This window comes from Camelina sativa, chromosome 2, assembly GCF_030686135.1.
Source record: "Camelina sativa cultivar CO46 ecotype springtype chromosome 2, ASM3068613v1".
Taxonomy (NCBI): Eukaryota; Viridiplantae; Streptophyta; class Magnoliopsida; order Brassicales; family Brassicaceae; genus Camelina; species Camelina sativa.
The window spans coordinates 31,411,133-31,432,019 of record NC_141881.1 but is presented as its reverse complement, the minus strand read 5'-3'; the positions used below and the strand labels follow the sequence as shown (position 1 = coordinate 31,432,019).

Below are 20,887 nucleotides of genomic sequence, written 5' to 3'. Positions count from 1 at the left end.
ATTGTCAAACTTGCATCACGAGATCGCCTGAGAAAATGAAAAAAATTTATGTAAGAAACTTTTTTTAAAGAGTGTATATACAATATAGTATAATTAAAAGGACGTAGCTGCTTCATGAATCATGACAGTCTAAACGTGCACCCATTTTCTTACACTTTTTAACGAATGACCACATTCACCTCAATTTGGTCTGAACTAGTTCCGAAGAATATGCTTTGTGTTATTCGGTTCAAATATTTACCGAATTCATCATGTACCTTTTTTTCTTTAATGATATTCTATTGATTCAAAGGAAAAAATTGCAAATTTTTAAGTACTCGTTTTTTTTTGTGCAATATCTCTGATAAATTATAACATACACCACCTGGTGGTTACAGCTTTTTATGTTGGTTAAATGTTAATTAAGCATTTTTTTTCTATATCAATATAAATACTTTTGGTCACTTCTCCAGTTTTTCTACATGTACAGTATAATTTTATTTTTGAAGTTACAGCTCAAAGGATGATTAATTTGTAATTTTTGTTGGTATAGGGTATATATGCATGTATATTTCATTCAGAGACGAATGTTCTATAGCAACGCCATTTCCCTGTTCGATATTTTATGAACTCCATTCACGGGAATTCTCCCAGAAGCTTGGAACTTATATAACCAAACTCTAATTATTTTCCATATATAAATATTAGAATATTTTGACCTTAAATATTAAAAATAAATAAGTTGTTGGCTTTGTTTGTTGGAGTTTCACATGCACCAGCCCAGCTAGCTAGTCATTTTTCTTCTCCATAAATAGCCATCTAGAGTTGAAGCCATTGATACATGTACACTCTTATTCACATATCAATATATCTCCTAAGGCTTTTTTTTTTCTTTTATTAGTTTCGTTTACTCTTGAAAATTTAACACACTCTCATCACTACTATGGCTAAATACACATTGATGACTAGCTTGGTACTACTACTAATAGTGCTGGTTTTCATTCAAGATTCTCACATCGTTGAAGGTCGACCTTTGAATTCATCGGGAGTCTCTATAAATATCTCGAAGAAACTTGGTGGCCGCCATGGCTCAAATCTGTCGAGCAAGTTAATGACAGAAGATCATTCCTTGGATGCGTTTCGGCCTACCAAACCCGGGAACAGTCCAGGAATTGGTCACTAACAATATACATATGTTGTGACAAACTAAGATGGCTGGGATGTATGTTCGTATAAGACATTTATTTATGACAAAGTAAGATGTTTTATGTTTGTTTGTGGTTACGTCGACGTGTATCAGCTAGGGTTCTATGTATTCTTCGCTGTGTGTTTTCTCGTAATTGTAATCAATAAGTCTTGAACTTCAATTGAATCGCGTTGTTTCTCATAATTTATCTAGGATTTAAGGGTTCATTTTTCTTTTCATTACGAGAACAATAAGCAGTACGTAGTTCATTACTTCATTTCAGTGCCGGTCCGACATTTATTAATGCCCTATGCCGAACTAAAAAACATGCCCTTTTATATATTACCAAAAAATTATAACTAATGGTATATAAGACTTTATGTTTAGTGTTTTGAAAATTTATTAACACAAATCAAAATCAAAACATTAGTTTTGATGAAAAGATTTATCTAATAGTTTAACAAAGTAAACTATTAACCTCAAAATGGAAAAAATCAAAACTAAAACTAACAATTAACCTCAAAAACTATGATTTGCACTTATATTAAAGTCCACATTTTTGTAAAAATCTTTAGATATATATAAAAACTCTATAATAATTTTACAAAAAATGCCCTAATTTTGTTTGATGTCCTAATCTTTTGCTTGAGTTGATTGCTCTATGGACCGGCCCTGCTTCATTTTATTAACGTTGAACTCGTTATATAAGATTTCAAATAAAGTATATTAATCTTGATCATATCAAATTCATCAAACCGAAAAATATATAATGCTTTTTTTTTTTTGACAACAAATATATATAATGCTAATTAAATGAAGACCCATTAATTATATTAGTAATCAAATTTTTTTTTTTTGTGGAATCACATAATGGTTCTACTATTTTGTAATTCTACGGAGCAATAATTTAAGACTTGTAATTGATAAAGTACACAAGGAACTTAACTATTCCATAACTTGAAATATAAGAAATTGATCACATACTCACATATTCATCGACACATTCATATTCATATATTAATAAGTACATCTCCGATGTTAAACGACTTATTTTTTTGGACATGAAACATCATAATCGTTTCACCAACCACGAACTTTTATTTGGTAGAACAAAAAATTATAAATCAAACATGTATATTACGTTTGTAAAAGATGTCAAAGGAAAAGCTAAACGGCAACTATACATGGATCCATTAGGGTTTGTCTAAACAAGATCAAATTATATATTAACTTCATAACTTGCATAAAAATTACAGCTCAGATCAAAATACTGTATCCACGACGTTCGAAACTCAATACATATGTATATATCATTAAAACTTACATATGGTCGATTTGTATTAGTATTGTTAACTATTGTAGCTTGTGTGTGTGTCATTTTTCGAATTATTAACAAATGTTATATATAGCAAAATAATCTAGATTTAACAAAGACTGGGAATAATAATTAATTTGTCTAAACCATGGTGGTGGGTCTGACCAAAGATTTGTGCTGGTCTCTAGATCTTTAAATTGACGGCTGTGGCTGATTTGAAAGAGCCAACTAACTTATTTTTCCATATTTGGTTTAATCGTTAATTAATGATTAGTGGTCACAACTCACAAGTATATTGGCCTTAGGGCATATGGAATAGTGGCAAGGGACACTCTGTTTGTGTGTTATTATAATGAAAGCTTTTCCATGGTACTACTACTAACCTACTTAACTACTAGAGTACTAGTATTATAAAAGGTGCAACTCTTGAGGAGTTTGAAGGGCAACTTGAAGTTCGAGTATTAATTTATATATTAAAAGAATGTCAAAGTGATCTAATATAATAAGCACCCAATGGTCTTGGAGTACTTAAAGCCTGCTCTCGCTGTCAATTAATACTTAGGTAGCCTTTTAACATATGTAGGTCTCATAGGTACGATTCATTAAAATGTCAAGTGTGATTATATTAAAACCGTACGATTACGACATTATTTATTAATCTTCTTTTCCAAATCGTGCCATGGTTGGGGCATTACGTGAACGCGATTAGTTGGGGGCATTACGTGAACGCGATTAACGCACCTACATTTATTCGATCGATTTCAACAAGCCTAAACGTATACATACTAGAAAAATTGGTCATGTATTCTAGCTATGCCACAAATAAAGTATATGCGGCAGCAACACTTTTCAGTCATATCTATCGAAAAAATATGTTGCTCGCCTGAAACAAAGAGAAGCCAAGCCATGATCTCCATTGTAAGTCAATGATTCTTCCACGAGTATTCATACATATGATCATATCCTATCGTATCAAAAATCATATATGGTAAGCTACTCATAGTAAATTAATTGTACTTTTTCAAGGATATATATATACTAATTTAGAGGTAAGGAAGCAAAAGGGGGAATATAGACAACTAGGCGCAAATGTGAAGTGGTGGCTGTGAACCTTTTAGCTCATCTGAGAAGTTGGGAGCTAGCTTCCTTCCCAATTCACAACAACCCTTTATTAAAAAAAAAACATTTATATTAGTTTTTAATTGAACACTATACTTTATTCTAAACTTGTCTGGAAGCGATATATATATTTTATAAATGTGTAAACCCCATAATTATATTCTAACTAGCGATGGTTCACAACTTCACATGTTACTTTGGGTGCCTATATATATATATATAGACACCCTCAAACCGATGATTCCTTAAACCCCATAAGATTCAAGACTCTTCATATGACATCTCTTGACTACTATTTATAGATTCTTATAAAAGCTTGAAGATACTTGCATTTCTCCCTTAAACCCCAATAAACATAAAGAATCAGTGCGAGACTCTTCTCATTATATTTTTACTTAATCCTTGACAATTTTTATTAACAAAAAACTCAAATCATCATCAATGGCAAAAGCTGTGTTCTCGAATTTTGGCTTATCTCTTCTTTTTATTGCAATAATCGTGTGCCATATACCAACCGAGGCAAGACACTTGAGGACCCATAGAAATTCAATCAAAAACAGCACTCTCAGTGTATACGAAGGTGCCGGTGGCTTGATGAGAACAGGAAGCGGCTCGGTGAAGAGTGCCGCCAGCAAAGAAGAAAAATACGGCGTTGATGAGTTCCGGCCAACAACTCCGGGAAACAGCCCTGGCATTGGCCATTAATCCATTAAAGCTTAAATAATGAAAATATTTCCCAAGTTTAATTTCTTTCTTTATCTTTTCTTTTAAAACACCTTTTCTTTAATTAGTGCTTAGAGTGTTTATTGTATCTTTTACATATATTCAAGTTATTATTCGTACGTACGTACGTAGCAACCTACATTTGGATTTTATGTTTTGAATTAGGTTTGTTAAAATAAGAACGGAGATGAAATTACCCTTTACCTAAGTGGTAGAAAGAAGCTTGCTATATAGTTCAAGTATTATATAAGTAACCAGTTTATAGTGTCCACTCTAATGTTAGAAAATTATGGTTCGAACCTTTTTACGACGCTTTCTTAATCATGGTCAAAGTTAAGGGAAGAAGAAAAAAAGATCTTTTACAGACAAAATAAAACTTCGTAAAACTTGAACCAGAATTGATAGTAATTAGTAAATGTGCGACGATCTCTAAACAAGAGTTTTAAAATTATGTGAATTATCATAACTCATGTCTCATGAGTCATGAGGTTGGTGAGCACTTTGGACTCTTGAGTTTGAGTGAGTGATATCTGTACGACCCCACACGGTCGATCTTATTATTAATAATATGCAACTTTTTTACGACAAAATATATGTTCGGAATTTCCTTTTCTAATCTTCTAGCTTAATTAAATATGCAAAAGAAACTGCAAAGTTGAGAGCATGCGATTACTATTGTAATATGCTTTCTCCATGGTTGATGCTTCTACGTTGATTCTCTCTCTCTCTCTTTCTCTCCTACAAAAAAAAAAACACTAGAATAATTAATTGTAATTCTTAATTTTGTTGCAAAATTGTAGTCGGTTCATGTTTCGTTATAGAGATCGGCGGTGAGTTATATATCAATATGGCGGAAGTCCAAATTAATCTCCGAAACGTTTAGGAGATATTATAGGTTAGTCGTCAAGCTCAGCGGGTTTGCCCACCAAAACCGATTCTTTGACACAACCAAAAACTTTGTTTGGGCGGTGAAGGCCCGTTAATCTTTCATCAATCTAACATTTAGTTAGGCCCATTAAAGGTTTAATCGATTTTGGTGGGCATCCTACACTCTTTTTGATGTATACAGTATTTTCTAAACCTTTAATGGGCCAATTAAAACCTTTAATTGGCCAATCTAACATCCTTTAATGGGCCAACCTAACTTCCTACACTCTTTTTAGTTAGGCCCATTAAAGGTTTAGTATACATCCTACACTCTTTTTGGCTCTTGTTTTGTTTTTGTTTTTACGTACAAACATCATCATTCAAGAGCTTCTTCACTTCACATATCACTATTCAGTTCAAATTCATAGCCCTTTACAACTCCACAGTTTTTTTTTTTTTTTTTGGTTTTGTTTTGGGTACGTAAAAACACAACTCCATAGTTTACTTTACTCTTTTTTTTTGTATTGCCGTAACCTTAAATTCATATTACCAAAAAAAAATAAAAGGTATCTTTGAAATGATCAGAGGTTTCATAACTTCGTATGTGCTTTCATTCATTTAATTAACTCGTATACAAACAATAAGTATTATGATCTATACCCCTTAAATTAAAAAAACCTTTGAATATCTAATATACTTACAAGAACAAAAATTGTAAATAAATAGTGCCTTGATTCTGAATGACGAGACCTGTATAAGTGTGGTGTGGGGTCTAGAATATTAGTCGCTGTCTAATACAATGGTTGTTTAATGGTTCGGTTGGTGCATGCAAGTTTAATTATGAGAATCTTTGCTTAATTAAAAAAAAACTAATACTGTATGTGATTAATACATCAATTATATACTATGTGTCTTGATCAAATTGAAATTTAAAAAGTGTAGTCATGGTCCACTTTAAGTATCAGCCGTCGGATCATCCAAGATTGTGACCTTTTCAAATGGGGTCCATCAGAGAAGAACCGTAGCAATGTGGGCAACACGTCGAGAGTGGGAATCTCTTAAACGCCGTTTAGACGTCGAGATTCTCCGTTAAGTTAAGTGATTCAACCGTTCGCAACTGTACCGGACCGTACCGGTTTTGTCGTACGCACACACAAAAGTCCAACCAACCAAACACACTCGCCTCACGACCCAAAACATGTTTAATTCCAGTTTTGCCCCCAAAAGTCTAATACGAATTTTTCATGCCCACGGCTCCAAACAAAAGTATTTTTGGCTTTTTCTTTTCGTTTTCATAGAAATTACGACGGAATCTCTCGTAAAGTTTTTAATATTTATAATTCGTTCATGTCGATATACATTACAAGTTATTATCTTTACTAAAATTGTAAGCTTTTTAAATGTGGATATCTGATACATGTTTACTGTAGAACTAGATTGTTGTTTTAGTTTATCCAGCTACAAGTTCGTTTACAGCTTTTACCACATGAAAATATAAATAAATGGCAAATGTCTGTTTTTTTTTATAAAAAAACAACTAGTAAATTGTTGTAAATTAGGGAGTTTAGGGAGTCAATCTCTTAGGTTATTATTGATAGGAATTGAGGTTACAACAAGTATATATATAGTGTTACAAGTTCTAAGGTAAACCGACATACTAATGCTATCGCCGATGGGCTTCGACTAACGGGCCGAAGGTTCTCGACCAAGTGTGGTCGAGAGGTTGCGCACGGACGGACTGATAATGGGCCGGTTGGATAGAGTCCACCAAGTGTTTTACAACACTCCCCCTTGGACGATACAACCGTGCCTATGCGAGGAAGGGATCGATGCAATGTGCTTAGGGGATGCTGCCTCATTAAAACCTTACCAGGAAAACCCATTGGGACAAAACCTTAGTGAAGGAAAAAGAGTACAGCACACATTGCTCCCCCTGTTCCAAGCATCACTCCAAGTCCTTAAGCCTCCGCATTCCAATCTGGTGCGTGAGCTTCCTGAATGTTGTTGTCGGTAATGCCTTGGTGAAGAGATCGGCTGAGTTGTCACATGACTGAACTTGCACCACTTGAACTTCTCCGGCCTTTTGTAGTTCATGTGTATAGAAGAACTTCGGCAGGATGTGCTTTGTCCGATCTCCCTTGATGTAACTTTCTTTGAGTTGTGCGATGCAGGCTGTATTGTCTTCATAGATGACCGTTGCTGATTTGTCTATGTCCATGCCACTGTCTGTCCGAATGTGCTGAGTTATTGACCGCAACCAAACACACTCACGGCTGGCTTCATGCATGGCTAGGATCTCTGCGTGATTTGAGGATGTGGCTACTAGAGTCTGCTTCATAGAACGCCAAGAGATCGCTGTACCATCGTGTGTAAACACATAACCTGTTTGTGATTTACCATTGTGTGGGTCGGACAGATAACCTGCATCAGCAAAACCAACTAAACCTTCTTTGTTATGGTTAGTGTAAAATAAACCAAAGTCTGTCGTTCCTTGTAGGTAACGCAGAACATGTTTTATACCATTCCAGTGCCTTATGGTCGGACAAGAACTGTATCTTGCCAGAAGGTTTACTGCGAAGCATATGTCAGGTCTAGTGTGGCTAGCCAAGAACATTAATGCTCCTATAGCACTGAGGTAAGGCACTTCAGGACCAAGAATTTCTTCATTGTCCTTCTTAGGAGCAAATGGATCTTTATCCACTTCTACACTTCTCACAACCATTGGGCTAGTCAATGAGTGAGCTTGCTCCATATTAAATCTCTTGAGTACCTTTTCTGTGTATGCCTTTTGATGCACAAGGATCCCATTGTTTATGTACTCAAGCTGCAACCCCAAACAGAATTTTGTCTTGCCTAGGTCTTTCATCTCAAACTCTCTTTTGAGATATCCTACTGTTTGGGCGATTTCCCCAGAGGTTCCAAGGATGTTTAAATCATCCACATATACTGCTATTATCACAAATCCCTTATTCGCGAATTTCTTTATGAATATACAAGGACTGATCGGGTCATTCCTATAACCTTCCTTGGCTAAATATTCACTTAGCCGGTTATACCACATTCGACCACTCTGTCTCAGTCCATAAAGCGATTTGTCTAGCCTTATGCAGTATTGGTCTCTAGAACCCTTCTTATCTTTGAGTTCTATACCCTCTGGTAATCTCATATAAATTTTATTATCCAGTGGACCGTATAGATATGCAGTTACAACATCCATTAACCGCAAATCTAAACTTTCTCTTATGGCCAGACTTATTAGATATCTAAAAGTCGTTGCATCCATCACAGGGGAGTATGTCTCCTCATAATCTATGCCAGGTCTTTGAGAGAATCCTTGTGATACGAGCCTTGCCTTGTATCTGACAATCTCGTTTCTCACATTTCTCTTTCTTACAAAGACCCATTAGTGTCCAACTGGTTTAATTTCTGGTGTTATCCTTAAGGTCGGACCAAACACACTTCTCTTCTTTAAAGAGTTTAGCTCCACATCTATGGTTTCTTTCCATTTAAGCCAATCTTTGCTTTGTGTACACTCTAGTATAGATGTGGGCTCATGATCCTCATTTATTTCAAGTGCTACCTTGTATGCAAATATATCATCAATGTCGACATCTTTTCGGTTCCATTGTATTCCAGACATTATATAGTTTATCGAGATCTCATTGTTGTCAACTCCTTCAGGCTCTTGAGGTTCAGCGTCCTGAGCCTCATTTGGTGCCGTAGGAGTTTCTGTGACAACGTCTGGCTTTTCTAGAATTCCCTTAGCCTCGGTCTGTTTTGCACTCTTTGTTTTCCGAGGATTCTTATCTTTGGAACCTAATGGTCTACCCCGTTTCAAACGTGGCATAGACTCTGTAGCAACTTGATTATTGTGTTCCTTGTGAACATCAATACGTACTGGTGCATTGCAAGCTGGTATGTACGATTTTGTTACTCTTTTCGGGTCAGCAAAGGAATCTGGCAATTGATTAGCTAGCTGTTGAAGATGTATAATCTTCTGAACTTCTGCATCACATGCTATAGTTCGAGGATCTTGCCATTCTAAGGATGTTTGATTCCATGTCAATTCTTTGCTCAGCTTGCTGGTCTCCCCACCTAGCATAGGGAATTCGGACTCAATAAATTGACAGTCCGCGTATCTGGCCTTGAACAGGTCTCCTGTCAGTGGCTCGAGATACCTTATTATGGTGGGAGACTCATACCCCACATATATTCCCATTCTCCTCTGTGGTCCCATCTTTGTTCTCTGTGGTGGAGCAATTGGTATATAAACGGCACAACCAAATGTCTTAAGATGGGATAAGTCTGGCTCTTGACCCGATAGGAGTTGGGATGGGGAATATTTGTGTTCACTAGATGGCCTGATATGTATGAGTTCTGCTGCGTGTAAGACCGCGTGTCCCCAAGCCGATACAGGAAGCTTCGATCGCATTAACAATGGTCGAGCTATCAATTGTATTCGTTTAATGAAGGATTCAGCTAATCCATTTTGTGTATGTACATGTGCCACAGGATGTTCCACACTCACCCCCATGGACATACAGTAATCATTAAACGCTTGGGATGTAAATTCACCAGCATTATCTAGACGTATAGTCTTAAGTGGAAAGTCTGGAAAATGTGCTCTTAATCGAATGATTTGAGCTAAGAGCTTAGCAAATGCTAAGTTTCTCGTGGATAACAAGCATACGTGGGACCATCTGGTTGATGCATCTATCATCACCATGAAATATCGAAATGTCCCACTAGGTGGGTGTATCGGCCCACATATGTCACCTTGTATCCTTTCCAGAAAATGTAAAGTCTCTCTTGTGACTTTTACTGGTGAAGGTCTTACAATAAGTTTCCCTTGTACACATGCCACACATGTGAGATTCTTAGGGAGAACTTTTCTTTCTTTAAGGTTGTGCCCTTTTGAACTCTTTATCAATTTACGCATCATGTTAGTTCCTGGATGGCCAAGCCGGTCATGCCATAAAGTGAAACTTTCTTTGTATATTTTGTGCTTAGCCAAGTTGGCTTCTATCATGTTAATCTTAGCATGGTATAGACCAGAGGCTAAGGCAGGTATAGTCTCTAGGATCTTCTTTTGTCCTTTCACATTTTCTGTAATGTAGAGGAACTCTTTAGATCCTTCACCCTTGGTTTCAATATGATAACCATTTGACCTTATGTCTTTAAAGCTCAATAAGCTTCTCTTAGAGCTTGGTGAGTATAAAGCATCACATAACTCAATATGAGTTCCGTTAGGCAACAATATGTGTGCTTGGCCGTAGCCTTCTATAAGATTTGCTATACCCGCAATTGTATTAACATTTGCACTTTTCATTATAAGATTTATGAAATATCTCTTATCTTTTAGTATGGTGTGGCTGGAGCCACTATCCACTACTAATTCACTCATGTCCTCGGCCATGTCTATAAATAGGACAAGAATTTCGGATTTTAATAGAATAGTTTATAAAATAAAATCCATTGAATTTAATTCAAAGCAATTATCCATTACATTAAAAGGAAATTAAATCATAAAGCATAGAAAATAAACCAAAATAAATTCGAAATTCATTCAACATCTTTGAGTCAGTCGAAGTCTCCTTCATCATCGATGTGCACATAGTTTGCTTCTGGATTTTTCTTAAGAGATTCTTGATATGCATCAATGAGGTGTTTGGGAGTTCTGCAGTTCTTGGCCCAGTGGTTTGACATACCACATCGGTGGCAAGTCGATTTGGCCTTGGAGTTCGGCTTAAAGGACCCACGGCCCTTACCACCATGTCTGCGGCCTCCTCGACCAGCCTGGCCCCCTCGACCACTACGTCCTCTGCCACCACGGTCACCACGGCCATAGTGTCTATCTTTGTGGACGTAGTTGATCTCACTAGGCTCCTTAGGCTCATTAGACTCAACTACAGCTTTCTTTCCCAAGTCGACCTTATTTGCTTCTGGTAATGGGGCTGTACCAGGAGGTCGCATAGCACTGTTCATCATCAACAACTCATCGTTCTGCTCAGCGAGCAGTAAACACTCAATGAGTTCCCCATAGTCAGCAAGCTTTTGGTGCCGATATTGTTGCTGGAGTACTCTGTTATTAGGGCTGAAAGTAGACAATGTCTTCTCAGTCAGCTCCTGCTCAGTCACCTCTTTCCCACACAGCCTAAGGAGTGAGACAATCCTAAAGAGCTCAGAGTTATACTCTTCCACGGATTTGTAATCCTGGATCCTTAGGCTCTTCCAATCAAACTCTGCCTTTGGAAGGAGCACCGTCTTTTGGTGCCTATAACGGCGTTTAAGTTGTGTCCAAAGGGAGAGAGGATCTCTTAGGAAGAGGTACTGGCTTTTGATACTCTCAGCAATGTGATGATGTATGTGATGGAGACACTTACTCTTGTTCCTGTCCGTAGACTCAATATCCTCATCGATGCACCCTTTCAGGCCATTTGATGACAAGTAAATTTCAGTGTCATTGGCCCATTGCAAGTAATTCTTTCTGGAAGCTTGCAGGATAGGGTAGTCTCGGCTTTTGAGATTAGCCATCTGCATAAATATAGACAACCGATAGTTAGCATGCGGTATTTGAGACCGAACCATGCAACAAATAATTTTCAGGTCATGCGGTATTTGAGACCGAACCATGCCTTAGGTCATGCGGTATTTGAGACCGAATCATGCCTTGCCTCTTATAGTTTTTCGGTTTAAATTCATGCATGCAAGACAACAAAACTAAATAGCTATATGCATGCAACAATTTCCTTATTCCTAGATAGGATTTCCTTATCTTATAATTTCCTATTTGATTTAGGATTAAATATTTTTGATTTTAAGGAATTTGGATAATTACTATTTTAATTAGGAACTTATCCTAACTAATATTTTAATTTCCGATTTAAAGTTTTAATTTATAGAAACTTAACAAAGTTTTTATTCAATCAGATCAACTTAGGATAATTACTATAATTTTAATTTGGAAATTATCCTAGAACAACTCTAAAATTTTCGAGTTTATGAATTTAGGATCTAGGGAATTTTCTTCTTGAATTTCTCAAGAACAGTTTAAACAATCCTAAAATATAATTCATGCAATCGATTTTTATAACAACCTAAGCATGGTCCGATTTTAATTGTTATGCATGAATGATCCAAGTTTTAATTTCCTAGAACAATCTGTAATAATCTGATCCTTATGAATCTAAAACAGTTCTAGGTTCTTATGCAACAATCAAGCAGTCAATCAACAATTTTAAAGCTTGATATAATTTGGTGCAATTTAACAAACAATCTAACAATCCTATGTGAATAGATTTTAAAGTTTATAGGATTATAGATCTTAAGTTTGTTTGTTAGTTTACTTGGATATTTTAGGGTTCAATAGTTTTTAGTTCCAGATTCAATTATGTGGTTTTAAGAAGTTTGAATTTTGTTTACCTTAACACCACAAGGATTCTGACTGGAATTGATCTGGGAGCTAAAGACCTCAGATATCTCTTGACCACGAACCACGAACAGCTTCCCTACGGACAGCTCCTTGCTTCCCGCGAACAGCTTCTCGCACTCACCCCCGATCGACGAACCGCAAACAGCAAACCTCGACCAAGCTGTCGAGAGACCTTTGATCACAAGCTAAGGGTTGCTTGTGAACAAGAGGATCTTCGAACAGGAAGGATTTGATCTCGGATGGAAGTAAGAACAGAAAGTCGGTTTAGGGTTTTAGGGTAAGGGAGAATAGGCGGCTGCTTTAGGGTTTTGGGAGAGAGGCTATCGTGCTGATAACGTGTTGTAAATTAGGGAGTTTAGGGAGTAAATCTCTTAGGTTATTATTGATAGGAATTGAGGTTACAACAAGTATATATATAGTGTTACAAGTCCTAAGGTAAACCGACATACTAATGCTATCGCCGATGGGCTTCGACTAACGGGCCGAAGGTTCTCGACCAAGTGTGGTCGAAAGGTTGCACATGGACGGACTGATAATGGGCCGGTTGGATAGAGTCCACCAAATGTTTTACAACATAAATCCTATTAATCTCATTAATTTTTTTCTTACAAAAAGATAATTAATACTACAATAAATGTTTTAAAAAGTACTAGGAAATACGAAATCACATATATGTCACACAAATGGTTATAAAATTGATGAGACTTTATTTTTTCTTTCCTTTTTTTAAGAAAAAGTGAAAAACTTTGAATTGTTTGACAATGAAAAAAAAAAATTAGAGTGTGTATTCAATCTAATATTCCAAGTGATTTGAGTTTTTATATGAAGTTGATAAGTTGATATGATTTCTTGTAAAAAAATAACAAATCCCACCTAAAACGATAAGAATTTCGATTTTTGTATTTTTAACTAAACAAATCCTCTCAAATATTATAGAATCCCTAAAAATCATTAAAATCCAAATTCACAAACTGTTTTGAGTAACAGTAGATTTTCAAATAAATTTTTAAATCAACAATTCAATAATAGTGGATTTTAGTACACTTTTTAAAATTCATAATTAAATCATATATAGATTTGTAAAACAAAAATAACTTAAAATGAATACAACCCCCTAAATAAATTTGGGTAAAAAATTATGTGCCACAAAATGTCTTTTTTGGGTCATAAGGCTGGAGCATTAGCCAGAAGAATACAATGTCTTAAAATGTTTATCTAAATAGAAAATATAGATATTTCGATTTCAAATGCTAAATAATTTGTATAGAAATACCAAATATGCATATATTTAAGCCATATATAGTAGCAAGCTATTTCAAAAAAAGAAAAAAAAATAAAGTAAAAAGAGGACAACTCAAATAATAAATATTACGAAAAGACCCAACCCTAGGGGATAACAGTTAGGTTACAAAACAAGGGTAAAGAAGTAATTTAAAAAGGATGAATATGTCATCTTGTTCCTCCTCCTTTAGTTTTTTTTTTCCCCAGTCTAATTGGTCCTCCTCCCTCCTCCCTCAGCCTCCCCTTCTTCTTCAGGTGGCGTCTGGTCTCTCTCTATCTATCTCTCGTCCCCAACAAAATCGCTTCTTTTTCTTCTTCTTCTTCTTTATTAAAACCCACACCAAAAAAAAAACAAAAAAAAATCCTAAAAAATAGAAGAAGAGAAGTGGTTACAGATGATTCGATGTTCATTTCAGACATGGAGCGAAAAACCCTAGCGACTACGCCTCCTTCCTTCTTCTTCTTCTTCTTCTTCTTCTTCCACCTTCGGTAAATCCATTTCTTCTTTCTTCCTCACTTTATATTTTATCTTTTTTCTCGATGATGGTACTTCGATTTTCACGAAAGTTTTGATTTTTTTTTTTTGTCTTTTTAACAAATATCAAGTTCGAATCTTTACTAATACTTCTACTCTGCTTCTTCTTCTATCTACTTACTGTTTGGTTCACTGGGTTTTTTTTGTTCATAACAGTTATATAAAAGAAAAAAAAATCAAGTCTTTGCTATTTCCGTCTTTCGCTATCAATAGGAATTAGTTCAGTCCTCTTTGTCCTTTTTTCTGTTTATAGAACTATTTCTTTGCTTCTGATTTCTTCAAATGCCATTACTTTTTTGGGTACTATTCTAAATTTTTTGTTTTTTTTGTTTTTTCTCTTCACATTTTTTTTTTAATTTCCTTAGAATGTTTATAACTTTTTTTCTTTCTGAAGTAGTTGGTTTGGTTGAATCTCATTGTTTGTTGAACTTTTTTTTTGTTTATGTGTGTTTTAACAGAGGAGCAGCATTTGGTTCATCAAAGGCATCTCATTGTCTTCTCCTTCTCTCATGTCTATTGCTTTCCTCAGTCAATACTTTGCATAACTTAGCTGAGTATGACTCTTTTGGTTCCAATGGCTACTACTACTACAACACTGGTTCTCCTGCTACTAAGGGGTTTCAGGGTCAAGATTCTCAGAGTGTAGCTATCCCCAAAACTGATCACAATGTTTGTCCCAGTTCTCAGTTGTTCTGTTTCCTTTCAGCTTTAAGATCACAGAATCAGTCTGATCCATTTGTACCCTTTTCTGGGGTGCCTTGTCCCAAAGAATCACTGAGTAGCTCTGCTCTGATCATAAACAATCTATCTGGTGTTGTGTGGCTGTCTCTTAAGCCTGTCCACATCATAGAGTTTCAGCCTTTTACTGGTTTCTTTCACATTGGAGACACCACTTGTTACAAGCCTTTGTCGAAAGAGCTCTATACTAAGAAGAACACAAGGGAGCTGAGTGTTCCCAACTCAAGGGAGTGTGGAGGAAATGGTTTTGTAGTGAACCATCAGAGTGAAGGGTTTTCAGTAGAGCCAGGGGAATCCATCAAGTTTCTATTTTTCTACCAGACTGAACTCTCTTTGGCATCTGGAGTTGCTGTTTTTGCAGTACCAATGAAGGCGACATCACCTGTTTTGATGCTTAATCTCTGCAAGAAACCGGTCTTTTGGGTGCGGACTAAGAAACTCTCAATTGCGGTTCTTATTGCTGCTGCTGCTGCTTTACTCATTCTGATATTTTGCTTCAATGATCACTTCATCGAGGAGAACAACAACAACAAGAGAAACCACATGGAGTTGAGAGAAGTTGAGAAACCATCCGCATTCACAATCTCCCCTGAAATGAATTCTCTGCTAAGATCCATAACCAAAGAAAGCCTCCAAGTTGCTTCTGTTTCCTCTTCCCACGAAGAAGAAGCATCAGAAGCTGTGAACCTCACTGTAAAGACTGCAAAAGACAAAAAGAGGCGCCGGAACAAGAAGAAGAAGAAAGGAGGAATCAACGGATTAACACCCGAGCGCACTGATGTTTCAAGCAGTCACAGTGGAAACTCAACTCCTAACTCTCCAATGTCACCAGAGCCACCAACTACTACTCGAGCCACAACGAAGCCCGTAAAGCATCCTAAACCAGTCTTGTCACACTCAGCAACGTTTCCGGTTTCAGGAGTTAAGTCAATGATCATAGAACGTAGCTCTCTGGCTCCAAATGTGAGAGCTCCTGGAGCAAACTCAAGAACCGAAGTGAAAGAAGAGAAGGCGAAAGAGTATAAGTATGATATCTGGGGAGATCACTTGACAAAGCTTCATTTGATGGATAGGTTTAAGGAAGTAAGAGAAGGCAAAAGCTGCTCAGGTTTTGTTGGAGATGAGTCTGAGAGTTTCTTTGTTAAGGGTCCTCAGAACTTGTTGTTAGCAAACTCTGATGCCAGGTTTGCAAGTTTCGGCAACCAATTGGGCTTATAAAGAAATAAATAATAAAAACCAAAAGATTAAAAATATTTTATAGAATAATGCGAAAGCCCAGTGGGCTTTATGAGCAAAAACGTTTTAATGGGTAGGTCCGTACACGACAAGTAAAAAACGTAAGTGTATATAAAAAGATAAAACAAGAGACGAATATGTTTGATGACGTGCTCAGGTTTAAAGGAGAGTAAGGTAAAAAAAGCTCAGGTTATGATGGAGATGAGTCTGAGGGTTTCGTTGTAAAGGCCTAAAGGTTCCTCAGAACTTGTTAAAGTCTGATGTTTAGAATCGGATAATTATAAAGCTCAGAAGATTTGTAACTATAGAGTGATCGGTATTAAAAACCATGTGAGGGGGCAAAAAGGCTTTTTATTTTCCAATCGTAAACGTTATGACAACTGTGGAGCAAGGAACTATTCCACCATTATAAATGTAAAATGCTCAGCTCTCCAATTGGTATATATCAATCTCTTTGATAGCAGCCTAATATTTAGGCTGCTATAAAAGATATAAATGTACCAATTTGAGAACTAAAATCAAGAAATTAATATAGTAGCAATTGGAGAATTAAAAAAATCAAAGACCAGGAATACAATATGTACAAAATGAGTAGCATACTATGGATCGATGAGAAAACCAAAGACCACCTAGTCATTGGAATGGCTTGTGAAGACTATGCCCTTTGTTTCAAGAAAGGAGACAACTCATGGAAACAAATCCCAACCTTGTCAGGTATCGAAGAGTGTTTTAGCATGGTTTTCAAGGATCACAAGCTCTACTGTCTCAACTATTCCAAACTCAAAATCTTCGATTTTTCTGAGTTTTCAAAACTAGCGTAAGTGGGTGCTTATACACCAACCAAGTATTGGCGTTATGATGAGACTTCCTGGAGAGATCCCAGGGAAGCACCGGGTGACTCACTTTAAGAACAATGTGGTAATCAATCTAGCCGGAGATGTCTTAATCGTTGAGTGCCGTCGTCCGTGTTTTTCTAACATATGGGAATTTAAAATCCACAAGATGATAGGAAACAACGAGTGGGAGAGAGTTGTTTCTTTGGGAGACGAGGCCATCCTTTTGGATTTGGGTATCACTGTGCTCGCCAAGGACTTGCAAGGAATCAAGAGGAACTCCATCTACTTCTTCACTGCTGATTCCTTTTTCGAAGATCAATATGACAAAAACGAAATCTTCATATTCAACCTCGATTCAAACAAGATCGAACTACCGCACCGATTTGTTTGCTCCTCCTATCCCCGCTCTAGATCCCGATGGTTCTTGCCAAGTTTCAAACGAGAATGATTCTTCTTCAGTCCTTTGCTTTTTCATATATCTACTACGTACGTTTTCTTACTATTAATTGTTACAAAATTTGGTAGAATATTTCGTTTCTCTTCTTGTGCGGGTTTGGAGTAATAAAGAAATAAAGAATAGCCAACAAACCATCCTTGACATATAGAGTAATAATTTTTGAGGACGGACTTGGACCCTCAAGATGATTGAAGGCAAGAATCAAACTCACAGTTACAATAGAGAAACAGATGATCAAGAGAATCATGAGCCTTGGAAAACTTACTTACGAATCACAGAGCCCATGATCAGGACGCTTTCCAATGGCCTGAGAACCATTAAAATGTGTTAAAAGTAAGTTTACTTGCAAAAGAGACCAGTACCAAGTTCGTATGATGATAAAAGATATTACTCACAAGTTACGGTGTGTTATCGATAATTTGGTCTGTGATTGTCTCCTTCTCTTAAGTCCCTACCCCCATGGTTGTAGCCAGTATTGGAGTTGGAACGGTAGGTATGATGGTTCTTGTATGGTCCGCGAGTTACCTCACTCTGCCTGTATCTGTCTCCCTCTGTTCTCTGGCTTATCATCATATTCGAAAAGTGATCCAACTCCCTCACGCCGAGGTTGTAACCACTGTTTAAGCTGCCATGGTTGGTATGATGGTTCTGGTATGGCCTCTGATGTGTAACCGGCATAGCATGTGGGTTAAATGATGCTTGTCCCTGCAAGGCATTAGAGGCAGGTCTTCGGTTGTAGAAAGCTGGTGGCGGTCTTTGGTTTGTTTGGTTTTGTTGTGTTGAATGAGTGTAGGAGTGGTAAGGAGGAACGTTTGGACGAGGAAGATGTGAATGGGGCACATTGATAAGAGCGAATGAACGAGGAGCATATGTAAGAGGCGGATTTGGTCGAGGAGCATATGTAAGAGGCGGATGTGGCCGAGGAGCGTATGAATGGGAAGTGTAGGAATTAGGGGGATTCATATTTCTCAACTGTGCTGGATTCTTATGGCCCTTTGAAGGATTTTGGTTTGGAAAAGCAACAAGTGAATGATTAGCCCGAACGTCTGGTCCAAACCTCTGGGTTGGATTCTCATCTTTCTCGTTTTTTCTTGTGTTAACTTGACATGGCTTCTTCACATGACCAGGCTTTCGAAGTCTTCCATCTGGTTACAAAACACTGAAAGATCACTAAAAGATATCTCTCATATATATAAACATACCTATAACAAAGAAGACTATAGCAACTCACCTTTTAGTACATAGCCTGACTTTATTTTCCTTTCTCTCATAATCTTTCTTGCTGCGGCACCGCGGCTATGCTTTTCAGAAAGAACTTTGGCTCTGTCTGCTTCATTAGCCCATCGCTGGAATAAGAAATGAAGCAACCAACTCATAAGCACAACACTTATGACTCAATATGAAAAGTGAAAAATACAACATATTGAAGACAACTCACCTGCCTCAAGGTCATTAACCTATAAAGATTACGTCCTTTCACTAGTAACGGATACAGAGGAGGCAATTTCTGTGTTCCCTCGCACCAAAGCACTTCAATCTTTGGTAAAGACAAAAACCATAGAGTTTAGTTTATGAGACTTGGAAGTCAGAATTAACCAGTCAACTAATATATAATGGATCAAAAGCAAATCACAGAATGAAGAACAGCATTTGAGGTCGGTCATACTTACAGTGAAAGTGTGTTGCTGTTTAGCAGTACCATAGCTTTCTTTAACAACCTGGCCAGCGACAGTTCTTCTCCCCATAATCTTTCCACTCCTTTTCATCTTTTCATACCTACTCAAAAAACCAAGATCATTGATTTACATATCAATACGAAGCAATCAAATCAAATGTGATAATAAGTAAAAACAAGGAACCATAAGTTAAAAGAAGTTAAATTACTTCTGATGAACCTTCTGTGTAAACAAAACAGTATCTCCTTTGCAGACATCACCTGCACCAATTTATAAGACTGTCAAAATCTGCTGAAAGAAAAGTATATACAAAAGAGTATTACCTTTACAGTTGATAGCAAAAGATGATCTCGGATACAAAGCTTCCCCACTTCCATCTTTTATCCTGAAAAAAGAAAAATAGGATCATGAGAAGATAAAGTATACTTTGAATTCCCAAACGAGAGAGAGAGATATAGGCAAAGGCAGAACTCAATACCTCCAATGCTCAACAATTCTGTCAATACAAACAGGTTTGGTGCCAGACAATCTTAGACCATGCTTTCTCAGATATGCTTTGCACTCTTTCACATTTAAGGATTTCAAATCGCTTCCGGCTACAAAATCAACAAAACAGAGTGTTCAAATCAATGATGCAAAAAAAAAAAAAAAAAAACTCATAGACACGATTTTGATGGATATCAATCAATCCGTTTTGCAATTAACAATGTTAGGTCAGATCCAAAATTGATTTTTTTGACAAACGCAGTAACAGAGAGGGGAAAGAGAAAAAGATTTATAAACCCTAAAGGACAAAAACCTGCGAGGAGGCGAGTGACTTTGTCATCATCATCATCATGATGATCGAGTTTGTCGCCAACAGTCTCGTCAGCTTCATCGTAGTCAACATCTGAGTCCATAGCATCATCGTGGCTCCAATCGCTATCATCTTCATCTCCACTGATTCAGATTAAAATTGCGCAGTAATCGATTAAATAACCGCCAACCCAAGATTAAGATTCAAAAAAAAAACAAAAAAAGAAACAAAAAAAGCAAAGGAAGCGTTAGAGAAATACCTTGAATTCGTATCTTCGTCTTCTTCATCCGTTACGTCAGCGTGCTCGTAGTTATTCTCATCAACGAAACCATCATCTTCCTCCTCCTCCGAGCTACAGAGATCAATGATTACCTTCTTCTCCTCCGACATGAGAGAGAGAGATCTGTTGAGACGAATCGACGAGAATTCAAAAAAATTATATTAAAAAAAAAAACCCAAACGGCTCTGAGAATAGTTTCGGAATTTGGAAATTTTCCTTTTTCAAAATCCTGAATTGATTAGTGGGTATGTTGTTATAGGCTTTTTTCGGAACAAAGAAAGGTTAGATATTTACACAAATCACTTTGTATTTTTAACTATTTACAACATTTAATCAGATTTTCGTTTTTTTTTATAGTAATTTCTCTACATTAATTTTTTAAAAATTGGATCTAAATTTAAAAGCGATACAGACCCGAAACCAAATGTAAA

General features: G+C 36.6%; 3 protein-coding genes and 1 pseudogene across 4 annotated transcripts; 2 read left to right on the top strand and 2 right to left on the bottom strand.

The window, feature by feature from the left end:
- Nucleotides 1-10,769: 10,769 nt before the first annotated feature.
- On the bottom strand, nt 10,770-11,723 carry LOC147949379 (uncharacterized). Its single transcript, XM_087470848.1, has 2 exons — nt 11,521-11,723; nt 10,770-11,343 (listed from the first exon to the last, which is right to left on the bottom strand). The coding sequence occupies exons 1-2, from the start codon at nt 11,721-11,723 to the stop codon at nt 10,770-10,772; spliced, it is 777 nt and encodes a 258-aa protein (XP_087326974.1).
- Nucleotides 11,724-14,068: 2,345 nt separating this feature from the next.
- Nucleotides 14,069-16,426, top strand: LOC104745321 (uncharacterized). The gene is made up of 2 exons (XM_010466522.3): nt 14,069-14,391; nt 14,896-16,426. Exons 1-2 carry the CDS (start codon nt 14,306-14,308, stop codon nt 16,391-16,393), a joined length of 1,584 nt encoding a protein of 527 aa, XP_010464824.1. The 5' UTR covers nt 14,069-14,305; the 3' UTR covers nt 16,394-16,426.
- A 463-nt stretch (nt 16,427-16,889) lies between these two features.
- LOC109127165 (putative F-box protein At5g66830 pseudogene) lies at nt 16,890-17,843 on the top strand (annotated as a pseudogene). The gene has a single exon (XR_015572830.1). The product of XR_015572830.1 is annotated as a putative F-box protein At5g66830 pseudogene (transcript).
- LOC104745309 (uncharacterized) lies at nt 17,825-20,751 on the bottom strand. The gene is made up of 10 exons (XM_010466512.3): nt 20,436-20,751; nt 20,180-20,319; nt 19,859-19,976; nt 19,704-19,765; nt 19,589-19,640; nt 19,375-19,480; nt 19,143-19,241; nt 18,936-19,050; nt 18,100-18,849; nt 17,825-18,011 (listed from the first exon to the last, which is right to left on the bottom strand). Exons 1-9 carry the CDS (start codon nt 20,564-20,566, stop codon nt 18,113-18,115), a joined length of 1,560 nt encoding a protein of 519 aa, XP_010464814.1. The 5' UTR covers nt 20,567-20,751; the 3' UTR covers nt 17,825-18,011; nt 18,100-18,112.
- Between the last annotated feature and the right edge of the window lie 136 nt (nt 20,752-20,887).

Excerpts from the sequence above, each read along its gene's own strand:
- LOC104745309 (XM_010466512.3), bottom strand. The coding sequence starts at position 20,566 with ATGTCGGAGGAGAAGAAGGTAATCATTGATCTCTGTAGCTCGGAGGAG. Across the intron at positions 19,242-19,374 it reads AACAGCAACACACTTTCACT|ATTGAAGTGCTTTGGTGCGA; the intron begins GTAAGTATGACC and ends TCTTTACCAAAG. Across the intron at positions 18,850-18,935 it reads GTCAGGCTATGTACTAAAAG|ATGGAAGACTTCGAAAGCCT; the intron begins GTGAGTTGCTAT and ends TTTTGTAACCAG.
- LOC147949379 (XM_087470848.1), bottom strand. The coding sequence starts at position 11,723 with ATGGCTAATCTCAAAAGCCGAGACTACCCTATCCTGCAAGCTTCCAGA. Across the intron at positions 11,344-11,520 it reads GCTGAGAGTATCAAAAGCCA|GCTGTGTGGGAAAGAGGTGA; the intron begins GTACCTCTTCCT and ends CTCACTCCTTAG.
- LOC104745321 (XM_010466522.3), top strand. The coding sequence starts at position 14,306 with ATGTTCATTTCAGACATGGAGCGAAAAACCCTAGCGACTACGCCTCCT. Across the intron at positions 14,392-14,895 it reads TTCTTCTTCTTCCACCTTCG|AGGAGCAGCATTTGGTTCAT; the intron begins GTAAATCCATTT and ends GTGTTTTAACAG.